Below are 20,756 nucleotides of genomic sequence, written 5' to 3'. Positions count from 1 at the left end.
TTACATTGTCAGCGCTAGTCTGCTCCACATTAACGTTACTGCTACCGGCAATTTCATCTGTCAACAAGCCAGCACCCGCACCTTCAGCCCTCCCAGGACACACTCGTTTGGTGTGACCTTCTTTGCCACACTCAAAACACTTCATTGTATCAGAAGATGCAAAAATAACATAATCAAATCCATCAATTCGAAACTTGAACGCAACATTCATGTCATCTTCGCCACTGTTTAAAATCATAAATACTTGGCGTCTAAAACAAACAACATGCTTGAGCAATGGAGATTTGCAACCAAGCGGTATTTTTTTCATTTGCAACATTATTTTGCCATGCCTAGCCAACTCTTTTGTTAACAACTCGTCCTTAATGAAAGGCAGCACGTTTGAGAGGATAATTCTTTTTGCGGGTTGAATCAACGGTACAACAGAAACTAGCGTATCTTGGATCACAATTCCACTCTGAACAACACTATTCACTTTTTCTATGGCGTCCAAAAAAACAACAACAGCGCTATTCATTCGGGATGCAGAGATACTGCTCTCATAACCGACAGCCTTCCCAACAGCCAAAGCACAGTCTTCCACCGAACAATTAAAAGCAGGCAGTACTTTAACGCCATTCCTTCGTGAAATTTGGTCAAAACTTTGACCGGGTACCGCCGCCGCTGCCATAGCCACCCGGCCAACGCCGGCCGACGCCGTCCTCTTACTTTATACTTAACACAAACACTATTCCCTCTACAAACCTATACCAATATTTAAAAACAATCAACACCTAAACACTTATAAAAAGACAGTGTGGGGAAAAACAGGAATAAAGGAGACAAAAAGCTCACTCTCACCACATAAGCGTTCTCACTCACACGCTCCCCGCAACACTCACTCCGCACATGCCGCACAGAGACACAGAGAGAGAGAGAGAGAGAGAGAGAGAGAGAGAGAGAGAGAGAGAGAGAGAGAAATTCACTCCATTTGCAAATTTGCTTTGTTTTGCAATTATATTGAAGCAGTTTACAACCGCAGGGCATCCAAAGACTGCAGAGTGTGTGTCATTAGAAAACTGATGTGGGGAGCGCAGTGTTTCCCCATAGGAGTATGTTCTGTGCGGTGATCTCACACCTGTGTCTCTGTCTCTCTATCTCTCTAAGAAACTCTCAGGAGATTTTCAGCTTTAAAACACATTTCCAATGCTATAAGCTCTTTATCTCGCTGAAAATGCAAGATGTTTTATTTATTCAAAATAGCCATAAATAACTGTTTAAATTGTTTCACTAAACTTAGCAAGATATTTATTTTTATATTGAGTGATATATTCATTTCATTTATACACTTTTAAAATAACAGAATGTTTTTCAACTTTAGTTAGTGTGAAGCCTTCCACTCCTCACATTCACTCTCTCCTCTTCTCATTTTCATCTCTTCTTGTCTTATATATTTTCTTCTCATTTAGTCTTTTCTAATTTCATCCTTTCTTGTTTCATTTCTTCTGATTTTGCCTTGTTTGTTAGCTTATCTTTTCTTTTCTCTCATTTGTCTCGCTTCTTCTCTTCCTTCTCTTCTTACTCATGTAGTCTCTTCATTTTTTAAATTTTGTCGGCAGCCCTTTATTTTACAGTGTCCTTGTTACACGTTACATGTAGTTAAATTATGCATAATTACAATAATTACTGTGTGTGTGTGTGTGTGTGTGATTCAATAGTCTAAATCTTCTAAATTGATCAAACGGACATATTAGACCCTAGAGCATACCATGGGACATTAATCAACAGAGGTATCCCAAATATACACCACTCATAAAAAGGGCATAAATGGTCCCAGAGGATCCCAGGGTCAAAGGTGCAAGGTCGTAGGTGGGCACGACGTGTTTGGGCCGTGTGGGAGGACATAAATCATTTTTGACACATGCTATATCATAATCACTACTAGCAGTGTTGATGTGTACTCACTGGAAACACCATCACAGGCCCAGTGATCATCAACTACAGCTTAAACACTGCAGGACATGGTAATACAGTAGATATATATAATAATGACTATAATACAATTCATATAATGAAAATGTCACACTTAAAGGAAAGATCCAGAAGCAGAGGTTCTCAATTTCAACAGTCTTTAATTTATACAAGAAATAAGGCAGTCTGTTGAAGATGCTCACGGAGCAGGTTTATACAAGAAACAAGGCAGTCTGTCGTTGAAACACACAGAGCTGGTGAGAAGGCAAGGCAAGGCAAGGCAAGTTTATTTATATAGCACATTTCATACACAGTGGCAATTCAAAGTGCTTTACATAGAAGAAATTAAAATAAAAAGAAATAAGAATAATTAAAACAGTTTAGAAAAAAATAAAATACAGTACAGTACAGTACAAACAGTCGGACGAACATTGGCACAGTGCTCATTCAGTAAATGCACAGCTAAACAGAAGTGTTTTGATTCTGGATGTGAATGTGACTGTAGGAGCACGTCTGATCTCCTCTGGAAGCTGGTTCCAGCTGCGGCTGGCATAATAGCTATGATCTGAGTGATCTGTTGGGTTTATATTCTGTGAGCATATCTGCAATGTATTGAGGTCCTAGGCCATTGAATGATTTATATACCAGTAATAATACTTTAAAATCAATCCTAAATTTAACTGGGAGCCAGTGTAAAGACCTGAGGACTGGTGTGATATGTTCATATTTTCTGGTTCTGCTCAGAATCCTGGCGGCAGCGTTCTGTATGAGCTGCAACTGTCTTATGGTTTTTTTGGGAAGGCCAGTGAGGAGTCCATTACAATAATCCACCCTGCTGGTGATGAAAGCATGCACAAGTTTCTCTAAGTCTTGTCTGGAAACAAAGCATCTAATTCTTGCAATATTTTTTAGATGATAGTATGCTGATTTAGTTATTGCTTTGACATGACTACTGAAACTAAGGTCTGACTCTAGTGTCACACCTAGATTCCTGACTTGATGTTTAGTTTAGTTTGACCCCTAGAGTGAAGGTATGCGTTCACCTTGAGAACTTCATCTTTGTTTCCAAACGCAATGACTTCAGTCTTGTCTTTGTTTAACTGAAGAAAGTTTTGACACATCCAACTGTTGACTTCATCGATGCATTGGCACAGGGAGTCAATGGGGCTGTAATCGTTAGGCGATAGGGCTAAGTAGATCTGTGTGTCGTCTGCATAGCTGTGGAAAGCAATTTGGTTCTTTCTCATTATTTGGCTCATTGGGAGCATATACAGGTTGAACAGGAGTGGCGCAAGAATTGAGCCTTGAGGGACTCCGCATGTCATGGATGTCCACTCAGACTTATGATCTCCTATACTCACATAATAACCTCTCCCATCTAAGTATGACCTGAACCATTTTAGGACTATCCCAGAAAGCCCCACCCAGTTTTCCAGCCTGTCAAGAAGTATGTTATGATCGACAGTGTCAAATGCAGCACTGAGGTCGAGTAGTACCAGCACTGATAATTTGCCTGAATCAGTATTTAAGCGAATATCGTTTATTATCTTTATGAGCGCTGTCTCTGTGCTGTGGTGCGGTCGGAAACCAGATTGAAAATTGTCAAAGTATCCATTCGAGCATAAGAATTTGTTCAGCTGATTGAAGACAACTTTTTCAATGATCTTGCCTATGAAAGGAAGATTCGAGATCGGCCTATAGTTGCTTAATATGGTCTTATCCAGATTGCTCTTTTTCAGGAGGGGCTTGACAACTGCAGTTTTCAGGGAGTTTGGAAAACTCCCAGAGAGAAGTGAGGCATTTACCACTTCTAGAAGATCTGCTTCTAAACTGTTTAACACACTTTTGAAAAATGATGTGGGAAGTGTGTCAAGAGCACAGGTTGATGTTTTAAGGTGCTGTACAGTTTCTTCCAAAATTTTGCCATCAATTTCTTTGAAGTCAGACATAGTAACTACTTTCTCAGGTGGTTTGATGGTCTGTCTAACCCCAGGGCAACTCAAGGATGTGCTGATCACCTTTCTGATATTATTGATTTTCTCAGAGAAGTAAGAGGCAAACTCACTGCACTTGTTGTCTGAGAGCATTTCACTGGGAATCTGGCTTGGGGGGTTTGTCAGTCTCTCTACAGTAGCAAAAAGAGTGCGTGTGTTGTTTAAATTACTGTTTATAATATTTGAGAAGAAAGTCTGTCTAGCTTTGCCTAGTTCCATATTAAAAGCATGGATGCAGTCTTTGTAGATGTTATAATGGACTACAAGTTTTGTCTTCCGCCACATGCGCTCTACTTTTCTGCATTGTCTTTTCATATTTTGCACTGCTGTTGAGTTTCTCCAAGGTGCTTTTTGTCTGCCACTCTTCTTCCTGACTTTAACAGGAGCAATATCATCAATTACAGTTTTAACTTTTGAGTTAAAGGAATCAAGGAGAAAATCAACAGAGTCTGCAGATATGCTTGGTGTTAAGGATATAGCCTTCATAAATAGTACACTAGTGTTCTCATTTAAGCATCTCTTCTTGACAGACACAGATCTAACTTCAGTGGCAGGAGAGATCAATATATCAAAGAAAATACAGAAATGATCGGACAGTGCTACATCCTTAATAACAATCAATGAAATGTTTAGACCCTTATTGATAAGTAAATCTAGAGTGTGTCCACGATTGTGTGTGGGTCCATGTACATGCTGAGTCAGATCAAAAGTTTTTAAAACAGTATTGATTTCTTTTGCCATATTGGTTTCTGCATTATCTATGTGGATGTTAAAATCGCCAGCAATGGCAAAACAGTCAAACTCTGAGGTAATTGTTGATAACAGTTCTGTAAAGTCCTCAGCAAAGGCTGGAGAGTATTTTGGAGGCCTGTAAATAATGATAAGTAAAATGCGTGGAGCACCTTTTAACACAATACCCAGATATTCAAAAGACAAGTAATTCCCAAATGATATTTGCTTACATTGATAGATATCTTTAAAAAGAGCAGCTAGACCCCCACCTCTCTTAACAGCTCTGCAGACACTCATAAAAGTAAAGTTAGGAGGGGCTGCTTCATTGAGGATTGTTGCACTGCAGCTGGCTTCTAGCCAGATTTCATTCAGAAGCATAAAATCCAGATTGTTTGTGGTTATTAAGTCGTTGACTGGAAGTGATTTATTTTTAAGTGAGCGGATGTTAAGGAGTGCTAACTTAACAGTCTTACTTTTCCCCACAGCAATAGTAGTTTGACGTGTAAAAGGCACCAGATTAGTTAGGTTTGCTGTACGGCTATTGAAGGCCTTAGACTTTCTATCTTGTAATAGAACAGCAATAGAGGAAGATACAGGCACACTGGGTTCCCGTTTGTTCTGTAAACATTTGAGAAAGTTACTGTTATCAAAACGGGGACCCGACACATATCACTGAGAGCTGGTATCAGTTGTTTTTGGTTCACCTCGAGCAGATGGAGGAGGGTGTGGGCCCTGGCGTTGTGGCAGAGGCCGAAGAGCTCTCACAGGAGGAGGGGGAGGGCGAGCTGGGCCCGCAGGCTTGGGTGGTAATGGTGCCTGTCTTTTTTTGGTTGGTATCTGGGGGCTCGCAGCAAAAGAGTGGGATAGTCTGGTTCCAGCATGCACCAGTTCTTCCATTTTCTGTGAGAAGCACAGAAGTGGCGATGCTGATGCTGGGGAGAGAGAGAAAGTGTCTGGTGAAAGGGGCTGTTGCTCTGGTGTTATCGGAGGCTGTGATATGCTGTCCTGGCTTCCCTGGCTGTTTTCCAGGAAGTCGTCCTTGGATGATGAATCTTCAAGCAGTTCTGATATGTCTGTCTGTGGTGAGCTCTGTGAGCAGGGCTCAGCTGAGATTGTGTCCGTGAGCAGAGGTTGTTGTGGCGGAGTGGTGTTATCATGTCCATTTTGCTGCTGAAGTGAAGTCCTGTGGTCATTCATACTGTGTCCAGGTGTGTGTGTGCCGTTCAGATTGAGTGGATTGGCACACACTGCTGAAGGATGATTGAGGGAGAAGTAGATATTGTCCTTTAACACTCTTGAACCAAGTTTGTTTGGGTGATGGCCATCCCGATGAAAAAGTTGTCTCTGACTCCAGAAAAGATTGAAATTGTCAATGAAGTTCACTCCTTTTATATTGCAGGTTTTTTGCAGCCATGTATTAAGCCCAAGCAACCGTGAAAACCTGTTTGTTCCTCTTGCTGGGAGAGGTCCACTGATGAATGTTTGAACTTTCAGTCTTTTAAGTGTTTCAAAAAGTTCATTGAAATCCTTCTTAAGGAGTTCTGACTGCTCTTTATGAATATCATTCTTCCCCACATGTATGATGAGTCGATTTGCAGTCTTATGTTTCATCAGAATGTTCTGAAGTTCCCTGTTTATATCAGAAGTTGTTGCTTGTGGAAGGCAGCACGTAGTTGTATCCCTGCCGCTATTGTTTCTGATTATGGAGTCCCCCACTATCAGAGTCCTGGGCTCGGCTGCGCTCTGAGCTGAGTGCCGCTGTCTGCTCGACCTTGAGCGCCAGTTAGCATCAGTGTTAGCTACTGGCCCATTCGGTCTGTGTTCGATAACATTCATCACATTTGGGGATTCCTCATTTACATTCATTAGTACTTCAAATCTGTTCTCAAGATGTATAGGCGGTGGTAGGAGACCAGTGTTTGCAATCCTTGTCAGAGCTGTATCTGGGGTAGAGGATGCTACTGTGGCAATATATGATGCTCGTGACAATCTGATGTCTCGAGTGCCTTTGGGTCTAGCTCCCTGTTTGTGCCATCGATTAGTAAGTCGATCGGCTTGTTTCTCTACCTGTCGAGGAGCACTAGTTTCATGGGACTCACCGGTATGCTGAGGGTGTCCATGACGAAGCTCTGTTGTGTGCTCCGTCTGGTTTGGTGGTCCCGTAAGTAACTTTGTTTCAAGAACTGCAATCCTTTGTAAAAGTCTGTGGCAGTTGGTGCAGCAAGTAGATTCCAGAAGAGGCATTTTCTCTTATCCTTGAGGCAGTTGTGTTTTCCTTTCCTGGAATGTAGGCTGGTCGGGTAAAAGAATTAAGCGTTTTTGTAGTAATCCAAACTTTGTCGTCTAAGCACTGTGCTGTTTGCTGAAGTTAAAATTAGGTGATAAAAGGAAATAAAATAAAATAAAGGAAATAAAATAGGAGATAAAATGTAAAAGCGATAGAACAAAGTGCGGAGCAGTAAGCAAGAGCGTCCGAACAGTAGCTGAGCAGGAAGTGAGCAGGAACATAAATATAAATATAGAAACTCGTTGTCGTCTTGAAGAGTACTCTATCGGGTCAGCCGTAGGATAGGAGATCACAGAGCAGGTGGAATCTCAGTCATAGTATGCAAAGAGGCTCACGTGGTAGAAACTGGGCTCTGGATTCACAGTGAAGTTGGTTGAGCTGAACAGACAGAACAGGTGACACAGACGTACCGGACAGACAGGACAATGGTGAGTTTCTTCCAATATTCTTGAAGAGAGCAGCCGTGTAAACGCATGACATGAAACAATAATCCGACAAATGACTGCTAGAACAAACACTAGATAAAGAGAGCGCATTAGGGAGAAAATGGAAACAGGTGTCATCGCAAATCAGTGCGAGCACTGATTGCGATGACTAACAGGTGCGGGTGGAGAGAGAGAGAGAGAGAGAGAGTAAGGATGAATCTGATGCGCGTGTGTGAATGTGTATGTGTGCGAGCGTGTGTGCGTGTGTGCGTGTGTGTGTGTGTGTGTGTGTGTGTGAGAAAGAATAGAGAAAGGGAGGAGGTGACCTGACTCATGACAGAAAATATAATATAATAAATTGACACTAAAAGACATTAAAAAGATACAATAACTGTGCTTTCTGAGACAGACTGCTTATGAACAATCATGTATGAAATAATGCTCCGTAGTTGTGAATCCTGTTCTTAAGGAAGTTTAGTGTGTAGCCATATTGTTCAGCAATCCTTTAGGTACTTGTCACTTTATTCTTCTGTGTAATAGTATCTATTGTCTCTTTCCTTTGTATAAATGTACTCATTTTCTCTTTTCTCACAGAGCCACAAAAAACCTTAACGAAGGAGAAACCAGAGAAACAGTTAGAACGAGGTACAACCATCATTTCTTCATTATAGAGGTCTTAAACGATTTACACATGTTGGATGTATTTATGAATTCAGAGAAATGTCATGTAGCTTTTCAGTTGTAAAGTAAAACTATTTTTGATAAAGTCGTGGGTCACATCTGCATGTGTGTGTGTGTGTGTGTGTGTGTGTGTGTGTGTGTGTGTGTGTGTGTGTGTGTGTGTGTGTGTGTGTCTAGACCTGCCTAGAACTACTTTAGCTGTGCATTTCCTGGACAATATTTGCACACCTTAGAAAGTTTGTCAGCCAATCAGGCATTCAACAGCCTCTGTAGTGCAATTACATTTAAAGTATATGCATTTAATTAACATTTGTAGTTACAGTTAACTTTAGCCCTAACTGTAGCCCAACCCTTGACCCAGAAGCTAACTCTGACCCCTATAATCCTAACCCTTAAAGGATTAGTTCACCTCAAAGTTTAAAATTGTGTCATCATATAATCACCCTCAAGTTGTTTCAAACCTGTATGAATTTCTCTCTTCTGCTGAACACAAAGAAAGATATTTTGAAGAATGTCTGTAACTTGCGTCCCATTGACTTCCATAGTATTTTTTTCCTACTATGGAAGTCAATGGGACCCAAGTCTGTCTGTTTACCGACATTCTTAAAAATATCTTTCTTTGTGTTCAGCAGAAGAAAGAAATTCATACAGGTTTAAAACAACTTGAGGGTGAGTAAATGATGACACAATTTTCAATTTTGAGGTGAACTAATCCTTTAACCAAACCCATAACTCAGCTCATTAGCAGAAATGTGGGAATGATCCAGAACAAAGTGTAGTCACACAGTAAATCCATAGACTTGTATTAAATGTTAGCACATAGTAAAGGCACCTAATAAAAAGTGTGGCTTAAAAATAAAACTCTTTTTTCCTGTAATTTAATTTGCTTACATTATTTTTAATACAGAGAATTTGCAGAAGTTTTTGAAAAACCACAAAGCCAAAATGAAGAAGAAAGCAGAACGTATATTTGAGGGCAAAGAGGAAAATGAAGCAGATCTCAAAGCTGTTTACACAGAACTGTTCATCACAGAGGGAGATATGGCAGATGTCAATCAGGAACATGAGGTTATGAAGATGGATGATGCTTTCAAGAACAAACAAACACAGGACAAACCCATCAAATGCAATGATATATTTACTGAATTGAAGAAAAACAATGAGGAGAAGATTGTGCTGACAAAGGGCATCGCTGGCGTTGGAAAAACTGTCTCTGTGCACAAGTTCATCCTGGACTGGGCAGAAGGAAAAGCCAATCAGGATATAGACTGTGTGTTCCTGCTTCCATTCAGAGAGATTAACTTGATGGAAAATAAAGAGTTTAGTCTCCATGAGCTTCTGCTGGAATTTTATCCTGACCTGGAGGACCTGAAGGACCTGGAGAAATCAAAGTTATATAAGGAACGCAAGCTAGCATTTATATTTGATGGACTTGACGAGAGTCAGTTGCCTTTGAATTTTAAAAGTAGATCATTAAACAATGTTAAGAAACAATCATCAGTAGACGTGCTGTTTACAAGTCTGGTCAAAGGGACTCTGCTTCCGTCAGCTCTCGTCTGGGTGACCTCACGACCAGCAGCAGCCAATCAGATCCCTCCTCAGCACGTGGGTTTGATCACAGAGGTGCGAGGATTCACTGACCAGCAGAAGGAGGAATACTTCAGAAAGAGAATCACAGATGAGACTGCGGCCTCCAGAATCATCTCACACATTAAGACGTCTCGTAGTCTCTACATCATGTGCCACATTCCCGTGTTCTGCTGGATCACGGCCACAGTCCTTCAGGATATCCTCATCGAGAACAATGCAGAGAACATCAGCACAACACTCACTGAAATGTACATTCACTTCCTGCAGATACAGATGGACATGAAGAACCAGAAGTATGATGAAGAAGAAGAGAGAGATTGTGAAACACTCTTACAATCAAATAGAGGTATGATATTAAAGTTGGCCAAGCTAGCGTTTGAACAGCTGAAGAAGGAAAGCGTTGTGTTCTATGAGAAAGATCTGAAATCATGTGGTATTGATGTGAGTAAAAAGACAGAGTTCACAGGAATGATCGCTGAGATCTTTAAGAAGAAAGTCGGACTTCGTGAGTCAAAGATCTTCTGCTTTGTGCATCTGAGTGTTCAAGAGTTTCTTGCTGCAGTGCATGTGTTCCTCTGTTACCTGAAGAAGAACATGCAGGAGCTTCAGTTTTTCTTTGATGAGCCCAAACGAGATATCACATTACATGAGCTACTGCAGAAGGCTGTTGGTAAAGCCATGGAGAGTAAGAGAGGACATCTGGACCTCTTCCTGCGGTTTCTGATGGGCATTTCACTGGAATCCAGTCAGGAACTGCTCAAAGGCCTGTTCACAGACACTGAAGACACCACAGGCACTGAAGACACCACAGAGAGCATCAGACAAACAACTGAATACATTAAACAACAACTACACCCGAACATGCGTTTGGTTGTTCGGAACATCTCAGATGAAGCTTCAGTCAACCTATTTTACTGCTTACTTGAGCTCAAAGATAATTCATTATATGAGGAAATCCAGAGATACCTCGGTCCAGATGATCATCCAGGAAGAAAACTCTCCTCTTCGATGTGCACAGTGCTGGCCTACACACTGCTGACGTCAGAGAAGGTGCTGGACGAGCTCAACCCAAAGAGGTTCACTTCATCACCAGCAGACTACAAGAGACTCGTTCCAGCTGTGAGATGCTGCAGAAAAGCCCTGTGAGTATTTACACAATTACACAACAATTAAAAGTTAACATACAGTTGGAAATATCTTGTTGTTCACACTGTCAACTCAACATACTCAGGTTTTACTTTCACATTCGCTGATTCACTGTGTTCAAAAGTGTGTATGAAAAGATGTCTCATAACTATGGCTTGCAGACTCTTTCCCCTGTGTGAACTGTAGTATGAATGAACCAGTGGTGTTTCCTCTAAACAGACGAGGTAGACAGTGCCTCCTAAAGAAATATCATGAAAAAATAATCAACAGCAAAAAAAATCAGGATTCCCACAATTTATAAATGCAACATTTACTTTCTAGTTTTTTTGCATCAACACACAGATGATAAACATGATCATTTCTAAATCTTAGCCTCTTGTTTAGCGTTTAAACACATTATCGACTTCCCTCTTTTTCATAAGAATAAAGGTCAAAATAACATTTAAATTTTTATTTTTTGTCTGGCTGTTATGTGTTATGTTGTTTACATTGAGAAATTGTAACGTTTCAGGAGGCAATAGCCTATGTGAGATGTAGCTCAGCGGTTAAAATTTAAAAAGTTAAAATACTCCAACAAATAGGCAACATAAACAGAGTGGAAAGACACAATGTTTATGTTGTTTTCTCCTGCATGGAAAGCTGTTATAAAGAAAATGCTTAATGTGTCTGCATCTGCATGCCTGTAAATAGTATAATTTATTAACAAGGTGTATGTTAAATCTTTAAAATATTTAAATTTAAATTAATTACATTTTAATTAATTAAGCCACATTAAAGGGTTAGTTCACCCAAAAATAAAACAGTATACCGTCCATTGACTTTCAATGGAGGGACAGAAAGCTCTCGGACTAAATCTAAAATATCTTAAACTGTGTTCCGAAGATGAACGGAGGTCTTACGGGCACGACATGAGGGTGAGTCATTAATGACATCATTTTCATTTTTGGGTGAACTAACCCTTTAAGCATTGTCTTTAACTAGCCGAACAGAGGGCCCGTCACGCCTCTCTTCATCAGTTTGCACTGGCTGTCAACAGCTCCTCGCATTAAATTCAAGACACTGATGTTTGCCTATAGAACAACCACTGGCTCTGCACCCCTATACCTAAACTCAATACTTCAGACTTATGTGCCCTCCAGAAGCTTTCGGGTGAACGGTGCCTTTATGTGCCATCCCAAAGAGTCGAAATCACTTTCACAGACCTTTACCTGGACTGTTCCAAGCTGGTGGAATGACCTGCCCAACTCAAGCTGAAAAGATGTATCTTGTTCATCAACACTTGACCCAAAGATTCAAGATGGCGCCGCATATGGCAGCCACGGTCGGATGGTGCGTCTTATGTTGTTTTGTGGTGTTTGTTAACTCAGTGTCTTGTCAAGATCTTCGGCGCTCTCTCACAAGAGAAGCACTTTTAAACATCAGGCATTCAACTCCAGTGGATTTATTCCCCATTTTCCTGCTTCCAATGACAGAATTAGTGGGTATTCTAGCCACAGCTAGGCTCGGCTGTGTACAAGCAAGAGAACGCCGGCGTAAAAGGGGAAAGCGAGCGGGGGCTCTTGTGCGGCTACGCGGACGTGGAAAACGCCCTGTGCTACCAATCATCTTCCTCTCGAACGTTCGTTCATTGTGCAACAAAATGGATGAGCTCCAGCTGCTGATGGTGAAAAACAGAGACTTTCTAACAGCGTCTGTCCTATGTTTCTCGGAGACTTGGCTGGGCGATCTGATTACGGATTCTTCGTTACAACTGGCCGGCTTTAGGTTGCTGAGAGCGGATCGGGTTACGGCTCTTTCTGGAAGGACGAAAGGCGGAGGTATTTGTTTTTATATTAACAGTAGCTGGTGTGTTGATATTACAGTGATTCAGCAATATTGTTCCTCAGACTTGGAATCTTTTTTTATAAACTGTAAACCTTTTTATTCGCCTCGCGAGTTTGCGTCATTCATTTTGGTTGGTGTTTATATAGCACCGAGTGCCAACGTTAATGAAGCTCAGCGCGTACTCGCTGAGCAGATACTCAGCGTGGAGCGAACTAACCCGGATTCCTTAGTTATTGTAGTAGGTGATTTTAATAAAGGTAATCTCAGTCATGATCTCCCCAAATATAGTCAATTTATTAAATGCCCTACAAGAGGAGATAACACTCTGGATCATTGCTACACTACAGTCAGTAAAGCCTACCATGCAGTCCCACGAGCAGCACTGGGTCACTCTGACCATGCCATGGTTCACCTGAATCCTGCTTACAGGCCGAAATTAAAACTCTGTAAACCTGCTGTAAAAACATCAAAACGGTGGACCAGTGAGGCCTTAGAAGTCCTGCAGGCGTGCTTGGACTCTACTGACTGGGACATGTTCAGGGCTATTACCAACAGCCTGGATGAGCATACAGAGGCAGTAACGTCGTACATCAGCTTCTGCGAAGACTGCTGTATTCCAACACGCACCAGGGTGATTTTTAATAATGATAAGCCCTGGTTCTCAAGTAAACTCAGAAGGTTGAGGGTGGAGAAAGAAGAAGCGTTTAGGAGTGGGGACAGAGTCATTTTTAGAGAGTCGAAAAACAGGTTCGAAAAAGCTGTGAAGGAGGCTAAGCGACTGTACTCAGAGAGGCTTCAACAACAGTTCTCTGCTGACGACTCGGCTTCTGTCTGGAGGGGGCTTAAACAGATTACCAACTACAAGCCCAGAGCCCCCCGCACCATTAACGACTCTCGCTTGGCCAACGACCTGAATGAGTTTTACTGTAGATTTGAAAGACAACTGGACTGTCCTGGTCTACATTCACCCTCACCAGATCCACCCCTCACCACAGTGTCGGCTCTCTCCACTCAAGAGAGTGAAGTGAATAGACTCTTTAAGAGGCAGAACCCACGGAAATCAGCTGGGCCTGACTCCATTTCTCCAGCTACTCTTAAGTACTGTGCGGACCAGCTTTCTCCTGTATTCACTACCATCTTTAACACCTCCCTGGAAACATGCCATGTACCAGTCTGTCTCAAGTCTTCCATCATCATCCCTGTGCCCAAAAAGCCAAGGCCTACAGCACACAACGACTACAGACCCGTCGCACTGACCTCTGTGGTAATGAAGTCCTTCGAGCGTCTGGTGCTGGCCCATCTTAAATCAATCACTGACCCTCTCTTAGATCCTCTGCAGTTTGCCTACAGAGCAAATAGGTCTGTGGAAGACGTAGTCAACATGGCTCTACATTTCACCCTCCAGCACCTGGACTCTTCGGCTACTTACACAAGGATCTTGTTCGTAGACTTCAGCTCTGCTTTTAATAACATCATCCCTGCCCTGCTTCAGGATAAACTTTTACAGCTTAATGTACCAGTTTTCACCTGTAGGTGGATTACAGATTTTCTTTCTGACAGAAAGCAGTGTGTTAAGCTGGGGTCACATGTGTCGGACCTCCGTACCATCAGCACTGGCTCTCCACAGGGCTGCGTTCTCTCTCCTATGCTTTTCTCCCTATACACCAACAGCTGCACCTCCAGTCACCCGTCCGTCAAAGTCTTGAAGTTTGCGGATGATACCACCATCATTGGGCTCATCTCTAACGGGGATGAGACTGACTATAGGTGGGAAGTTGACAACATGGTGTCCTGGTGTAGCCAGAACAACTTAGAGCTAAATGCTCTAAAGACAGTGGAGATGGTTGTGGATTTTAGAAGGAACACACCCCCACTTACTTCCATCAATTTGAGCGGCTCCCAAGTAACCATTGTGGAATCCTTCTGCCTCCTGGGTACTACCCTGTCCCAGAACCTTAAGTGGGAGCTGAACACCAGCATACTAGCCAAGAAAGCCCTCCAGCGTATGTATTTTCTCCGTCAACTGAAGAAATTCAATCTCACGAAGACAGTGATGGTGCACTTCTATACAGCCATCATTGAGTCCATTCTCACTTCCTCCATCACCATCTGGTATGCTGCTTGCACGGCCAAGGATAAGAGCAGGCTGCAGCGTATCATCCGCTCTGCGGAGAGGGTGATTGGTTGCAATCTGCCCTCCCTTGGGGACTTGTACTCCTCTAGGGTGCTGAGGCGTGTGAGAAAGATTGTGGCTGATCCCTCCCACCCTGGTAATTCCCTATTCCAGCTACTCCCCTCTGGCAGAAGGCTGAGGGCCGTTAGGACAAGCACCTCACGTCATAAGAACAGTTTTTTCCCTTCTGCCACTGGCCTTTTCAATAAGGCACGGATCCCTCATTGACACTGACCTTAAATGTTGCACTGACTTAAATTATAAACTTTTTGACTCAATGCTACAGTTTGCACTTGCATATTGCATCAATGCCTTAAAAGGTATTTCTTGGTGCTCCTTTGTGCTCCTATATTTTGTATTTTATGGTATATGTTGTATGTTATATGTATGCACCCTCCTGCCAAAGTAAATTCCTTGTCTGTATAAACATTCAGGGCGAATAAATGATTTCTGATTCTGATTCTGATTCTGATTAATACTAGCACTTAATTACTTTATTCTATGCTTTTCTATTCTATTGTTTCTCTATTAAAAAAACAACAAAAAACTTGCACTTTGCTGGACTAACTGGGATACAGCACTTAGAAACTGTTGCCCTCTTGTTGGTTCGATTACTTTTATTGTTCTCATGTAGAAGATGCTCTGGATAAAAGCGTCTGCTAAATGATTAAATGTTAATGTTAATGTGAAACTTGCTCGCTTTAACCAATGACAAGACACATGGCAGGATCACATGACAAACAGGGAATCACATGACAAGACACAGAAACATGACAATGACAAAACGTGACACTTTCTCAAGTCCTTTGATCATTTTCTTACCAAGGGTCACTTTGTGGCTCTAATGGACTGTTTTTAAGGGAATAGTCAGAGGAAAATCCTCGGAGGAATCTCAGAATTTGTTGGATCATTCTCAAACATGAAATATAACTTCTTTAGACTGGCTTTGGGCAAATTGTATTTCTAGGTGACGCTGGTGTATTTATCATTGTTTTATTTTATAAGAAAAGGTTTTTATCCATTTTATCATACTTCAGCTATTGTAACCTTTTTTAAAACATAAATTCCATTGGTTCACTCCGAGCAGAACCAGGAACGTTTCTGTTCTTGCGTTCCTTCTGTATTATTTTTTTAAAAACTTTTTTTAAATGTAGCCTAGTTTATAATAATAATATTAATAATATTTAGGCTATAATATAATATCTCTCTTTTCTTATGTAACGCCATGCCAGCTTCTATGGATATATAGCCTATTCAGGTTTATTTATTTAAAATAAAACCAGGCTTAATAATGCAAAATAAATAAATTTAAAGTGAAAAAAGCCAACATTTCTCATTGGGCTATAAACTTTGTACTTCACTGGCATTATTGACGTAAAATATCATCTTTCCCATATAACAGCAGTGAGGCGGTGGTCATTCTAAACGTCAGAAATACGGACTATTCAAATTGAGCAGTGTAACGTCTTATATGTTTGGTTGACTGTATTTTATTTTAATAATGAACACGCTGCGATATCAAGGTAGCAATTCAAGAATTTTTGCTGTGTGCGTGTGAGGCGGCGGCGCGACCACTATTTATTTTTCCTTCCAAGAGAGTAAACTCTTACTCTGTAATTTATGGTCATACATATGATATGGTCATACATGCATAACTTTATCTCTGTTTACTTTGGAGCACGACACACTGAACTGAAACTCAGCACGTTTTCTTTTGTTTTTTAATCTGTAATATTTAAGAGAATAAGGCCTATATTTCAGCTTTTTTGAAGAAGAAGAAGAATCTGTCTAATATTTATTTTCCCAGCAAAACTAAATAAATAGAAATAAAAAGGTTTTAGTTTAACTCAATGAACGCAAAAATACGATAAAATGGTCATGTCAATAAAGCTTTTATTTTTAAAAATGGTCATACATGTAGGCGTACAGATTGTTTTGTGTTTTGTGGCATTACCCTGTACTTTTAGCTACTACATTTATCTACATGCAAGCCTGAGTATTCATTCTTTTAAATTATCTTTTAATTGTTTGTCACTGTAATTTAAATCTAAATTTAACATTAAATCTAACAGTAACTTTGAACTAATTTAAACAAAGAACGATTCAGTGTGTCGGCGTCCTCGTGAGGTTAACAGAAGAAGGGGATAGTTTTTGTTTGATGTGTGTGAACGTCCATCTTTTATCACCTTTCTTTCACAAGGCATTCAGTGTAGTTTAAGATGATCCGATTTTGCAAGTTTTCTGAACCCAGAATTTCGAGGGCTATACTGTCGCCTACATTTGCAATTGAAATTTTCGCAACTGTGAGGTTCACCTGTAACTTTTATGTGTTACCTTGTATATTTATTGTTATCAAATTACATTAACATACAATTCATCAACATATAGAAATACAATGAATACAATGAACAAAGTTTTTAAGATAACGCAGAAGTCTCTGCCTAATATTTCAGCCTGATCTCAAGGCAGTTTGTGCCACAGTCATTTATTGATACATTTTCATTCTGTTTCAAGCCGTGAATATTTGGATCACCTCTCAACAGATGAAAAATTAAGATATTATCACAAATATAATATTTGATATCATTTGATATTGTAATAATGGTTATTAATGTTGATTAATAGATAGCCTACATACAAAATATTGTGTTTGGAGAAACTTCACGTCATATTCTATGGTTGACAGCCTACTGTATAGGCCTATTTTAGTGTGATTTTCCCACAGTGACAACATTATTTGCAGTTAATTTATTAGACACTGATGCAACGTACTGTAATAATCTATAAGCATATTTAACAATCGGTCAAAGACGAATAATTGCAAATTGCAAATTGCAATTTGGTCTGGCCTGTAGATAAAGTAGGCTATGTTGTTCCATGCGCCATCTGGTGGATATTCTGTGAACACATTTATTTAAATTCTAAAAAAAGGATTCAGCAGCATTTGGCATGAATGATATTGTGGGAAAAAGTGCGCATTATTAATGGCCACATCTGTAAGTGACGTGTTTTTGAGGACACTCGCAGAGACAGGAATTTTGACATATTTTTGCCTGTGTCCATTCAAGCACAAATAGACGTGAATTCATGTATTTCCAGTGCTGGGCTTAGACTTCTGGGGGCCCTAAGCAAAACCTTGTCAGAGGGCCCTGTCAGTGCATCCTTAAAAACAATAAAACCTCTTAATCTGTTCGTTCAGTTTCATTCAGTATGCAGGGCTTGACATTAACTTTTTTTCTCACCAGCCACTGTAGCTAGTGCTTTTCCAAAGTTATGTCTTTATGTGTGTGCACTTTGGGTATTCATCCAGAGCAAATGAAACGAGTGAGTGAAGGGAGGCGGGTTTGTGTGTCAACTTACTGTCGAAGAGATTAGAGAGCGAGAAGGCGCAGCTGGTCTTGTGTATCCTGCGGAAGAGTTTCAGATATTTCAGTATCGATACGTATCGAAAAATCTATATTTTTGACAACCCTAGAATGCAATTAGGTTTTTTTTTAGATGCCTCTTTAAAAGACTACAATTGAAAAATGTAGACTATAATATATAAGATTCAACCCCCCCAAAGTAGCAAGTCCGAGCGACTGCTGACATCCACGTTATGTGTATGACAGTCACGTTACATGATTTGACTGATTTGGATGTTACGTAGGAAGGGCGACAGCGCACTGCTTTAAAGGAAATGGTGTTTTCTTAATCGTGGAGCCCTAGTGTTACGTCCCAGCGTCTTTAATATAATCTGTTGTGAGAAAATGCTTGTGTTGTGCTCTGTTTCTCTCCCTCACTCTCTCTCTCTCTCACTCAGGCATGCTCACAACGAGTTGCAGCTGATTGTAATTAACCTGAGTCTGAGCAGAGTATTAATGCAGCACTCAGAGGAGTCTGTGCTGAGGAACACTTCTCCCCCAGACTGAGACTGAGACTGAGACTGAGACTGAGACTGAGACTGAGACTGAGACTGAGACTGAGACTTTTGTGAGAACTGTGCTTATCCTTGAGTTAGGAGTGGACCTATACTCATTTGTTGAGTGCTAAGAAGTGATTGAGAAGTGCTAAGAAGTTTGCTTTCTAGTGTTGATTTCTCTACCTGTGGGTAATTAAAAGGTATTGTATAAAAATCTTATTAGCTTTGCTCATTTTGGATTATCTGGGAAATGTAGTTGACGTTGTGTTTGCTTTCACTCTGGGACTGAGGCTGAAGTGTGTTCTCCACGTAATTTTACGTCTCTTTGTTACCCTTTTTTTATCATATCTTTTTCCTTTGTTACTTTCCCTCCTGACCCCTAGACTGGGAGGAGAACGTAACACCTAGTCATGAAATCATCTTTGAGAGCAAGGGGGCCACTGGTGTTTCGGGCAACCTGCGTACTTTGCATATAGGGAGGACCGGCTCTGGATATGTCATTGTCATGGTTAAAAAATTAAAATCCCCCTGGTTAGTGGATGTTTAATCATCCTCTGGCGAGATGTTGAGAGATTTAATGTCTTATTTTATATTTAGTTGATTTCATCTTAGGCTGTGTAGCTGTAAGTCAGTTGTAGTTTGGACACATATGAAAACTGAGCAGTGCTAATTTTACTCTGGGGATTTTATGTGTGCTATGTGTGCTTCAGATTATAGGCAAGGTAAGTTTATTTATATAGCACATTTCATACACAATGGTAATTCAAAGTGCTTTAAATAGAATAATTAAAATAATCAAAAGAAATAAGAATAATTAAAACAGTTTAGAATAAAAAATAAAATGCAGTACAGTACAAACAGTCGGACGAACAGTGGTACAGTGCTCATTCATTAAATGCACAGCTAAATAGAAGTGTTTTGAGTCTGGATTTGAATGTGACTACTGTAGGAGCACATCTGATCTCTTCTGGAAGCTGGTTCCAGCATAATGGCTAAAAGCAGACTCGCCATGCTTAGAGTGAACCCTTGGTGTTTCTAGCTGATGTGATCCTAATGATCTGAGTGATCTGTTGGGTTTATATTCAGTGTTTATATTCATATCTGCAATGTATTGAGGTCCTAGGCCATTGAGATATATAAATATATAAATATAAATATATATATACCAGTAATAATACTTCAATCCTAAAGGGAGCCAGTGTAAAGACCTGAGGACTGGTGTGATGTGCTCATATGTTGTGGTTCTGCTCAGCTTTCTGTATGAGCTGACACTGTCTTATGGTCTTTTTGGGAAGGCCAGTGAGGAGTCCATTAAAATAATCCACCCTGCTGGTGATGAAAGCTTGAACAAGTGTCTCTAAACCAGTGGTTCTCAATTCCAGTCCTCGTGACCCACTGCTCTGCACATTTTGTATGTCTCTCTTATTTGACACACACAGATCAGTTCATGGAGTCTCTCCTAATGAGCTGATGATCTGGTTCAGGTGTGTTAAATAAGGGAGACATACAAAATGTGCAGAGCAGTGGGTCACGAGGACTGGAATAGAGAACCACTGCTCTAAACCAAGGGTCAAGATCCACTTTCCTGCAGAGTTTAACTCCAACCCTGATCAGACTCACCTGACTGCAACTTTCTAGTAATCCAGATGACCTTGATTAGCTTGTTCAGGTGTATTTGATAAGGGTTTGAGCTAAACTCTGCCAGAGAGTGGATCTCAAGGGCCTGAGTTGAGAACCCCTGTTATAAACCCTACATGAAAAACACATTAATATTGCTGTTTGTTTTGTTCTCCACACAGGTTACATAGCTGTAATCTCACTGTTCAAACTTGTGAGAGTTTGTCTTCAGTTCTTCAATCCTCAAACACCGCCCTGAGAGAGCTGGACCTGAGTAACAATGACCTGCATGATTCAGGAGTGAAGCTTCTTTCTGATGGACTGAAGAGTCCAAACTGTCAGCTACAGACACTGAGGTCTGAATTCAAATACTAACATTTGATTTTATTTTGCATTAATTATGTAAAAATAACTCTGCTAAGATTTATTCTGTATG

The 20,756-nt window shown here is 40.6% G+C and overlaps 2 protein-coding genes across 2 annotated transcripts in view; both read left to right on the top strand.

Annotated features, from left to right (window-relative positions):
- Window positions 1-8,059, top strand: part of LOC311081373 (uncharacterized protein) — a gene marked incomplete at its 3' end in the record, with an annotated part of 32,357 nt that extends 24,298 nt beyond the window's left edge. The window contains exon 3 of the mRNA XM_084111914.1: window positions 7,983-8,059. Coding sequence (XP_083968040.1) covers window positions 7,983-8,059 — 77 coding nt within the window. The remainder of the gene's footprint in view (window positions 1-7,982) is intronic.
- A 921-nt stretch (window positions 8,060-8,980) lies between these two features.
- LOC311081537 (protein NLRC3-like) overlaps window positions 8,981-20,756 on the top strand; it is an 85,032-nt gene continuing 73,256 nt past the window's right edge. Inside the window, exons 1-2 of the mRNA XM_084112082.1 lie at window positions 8,981-10,801; window positions 20,503-20,676. Coding sequence (XP_083968208.1) covers window positions 9,015-10,801; window positions 20,503-20,676 — 1,961 coding nt within the window. The 5' untranslated portion in view covers window positions 8,981-9,014. The remainder of the gene's footprint in view (window positions 10,802-20,502; window positions 20,677-20,756) is intronic.

Source organism: Abramis brama, assembly GCF_963993115.1.
Source record: "Abramis brama genome assembly, chromosome: 4".
In the NCBI taxonomy this organism is placed as follows: Eukaryota; Metazoa; Chordata; class Actinopteri; order Cypriniformes; family Leuciscidae; genus Abramis; species Abramis brama.
Note: the sequence above shows the minus strand (reverse complement) of the source record. Positions and strands in the feature narration are given on the sequence as shown.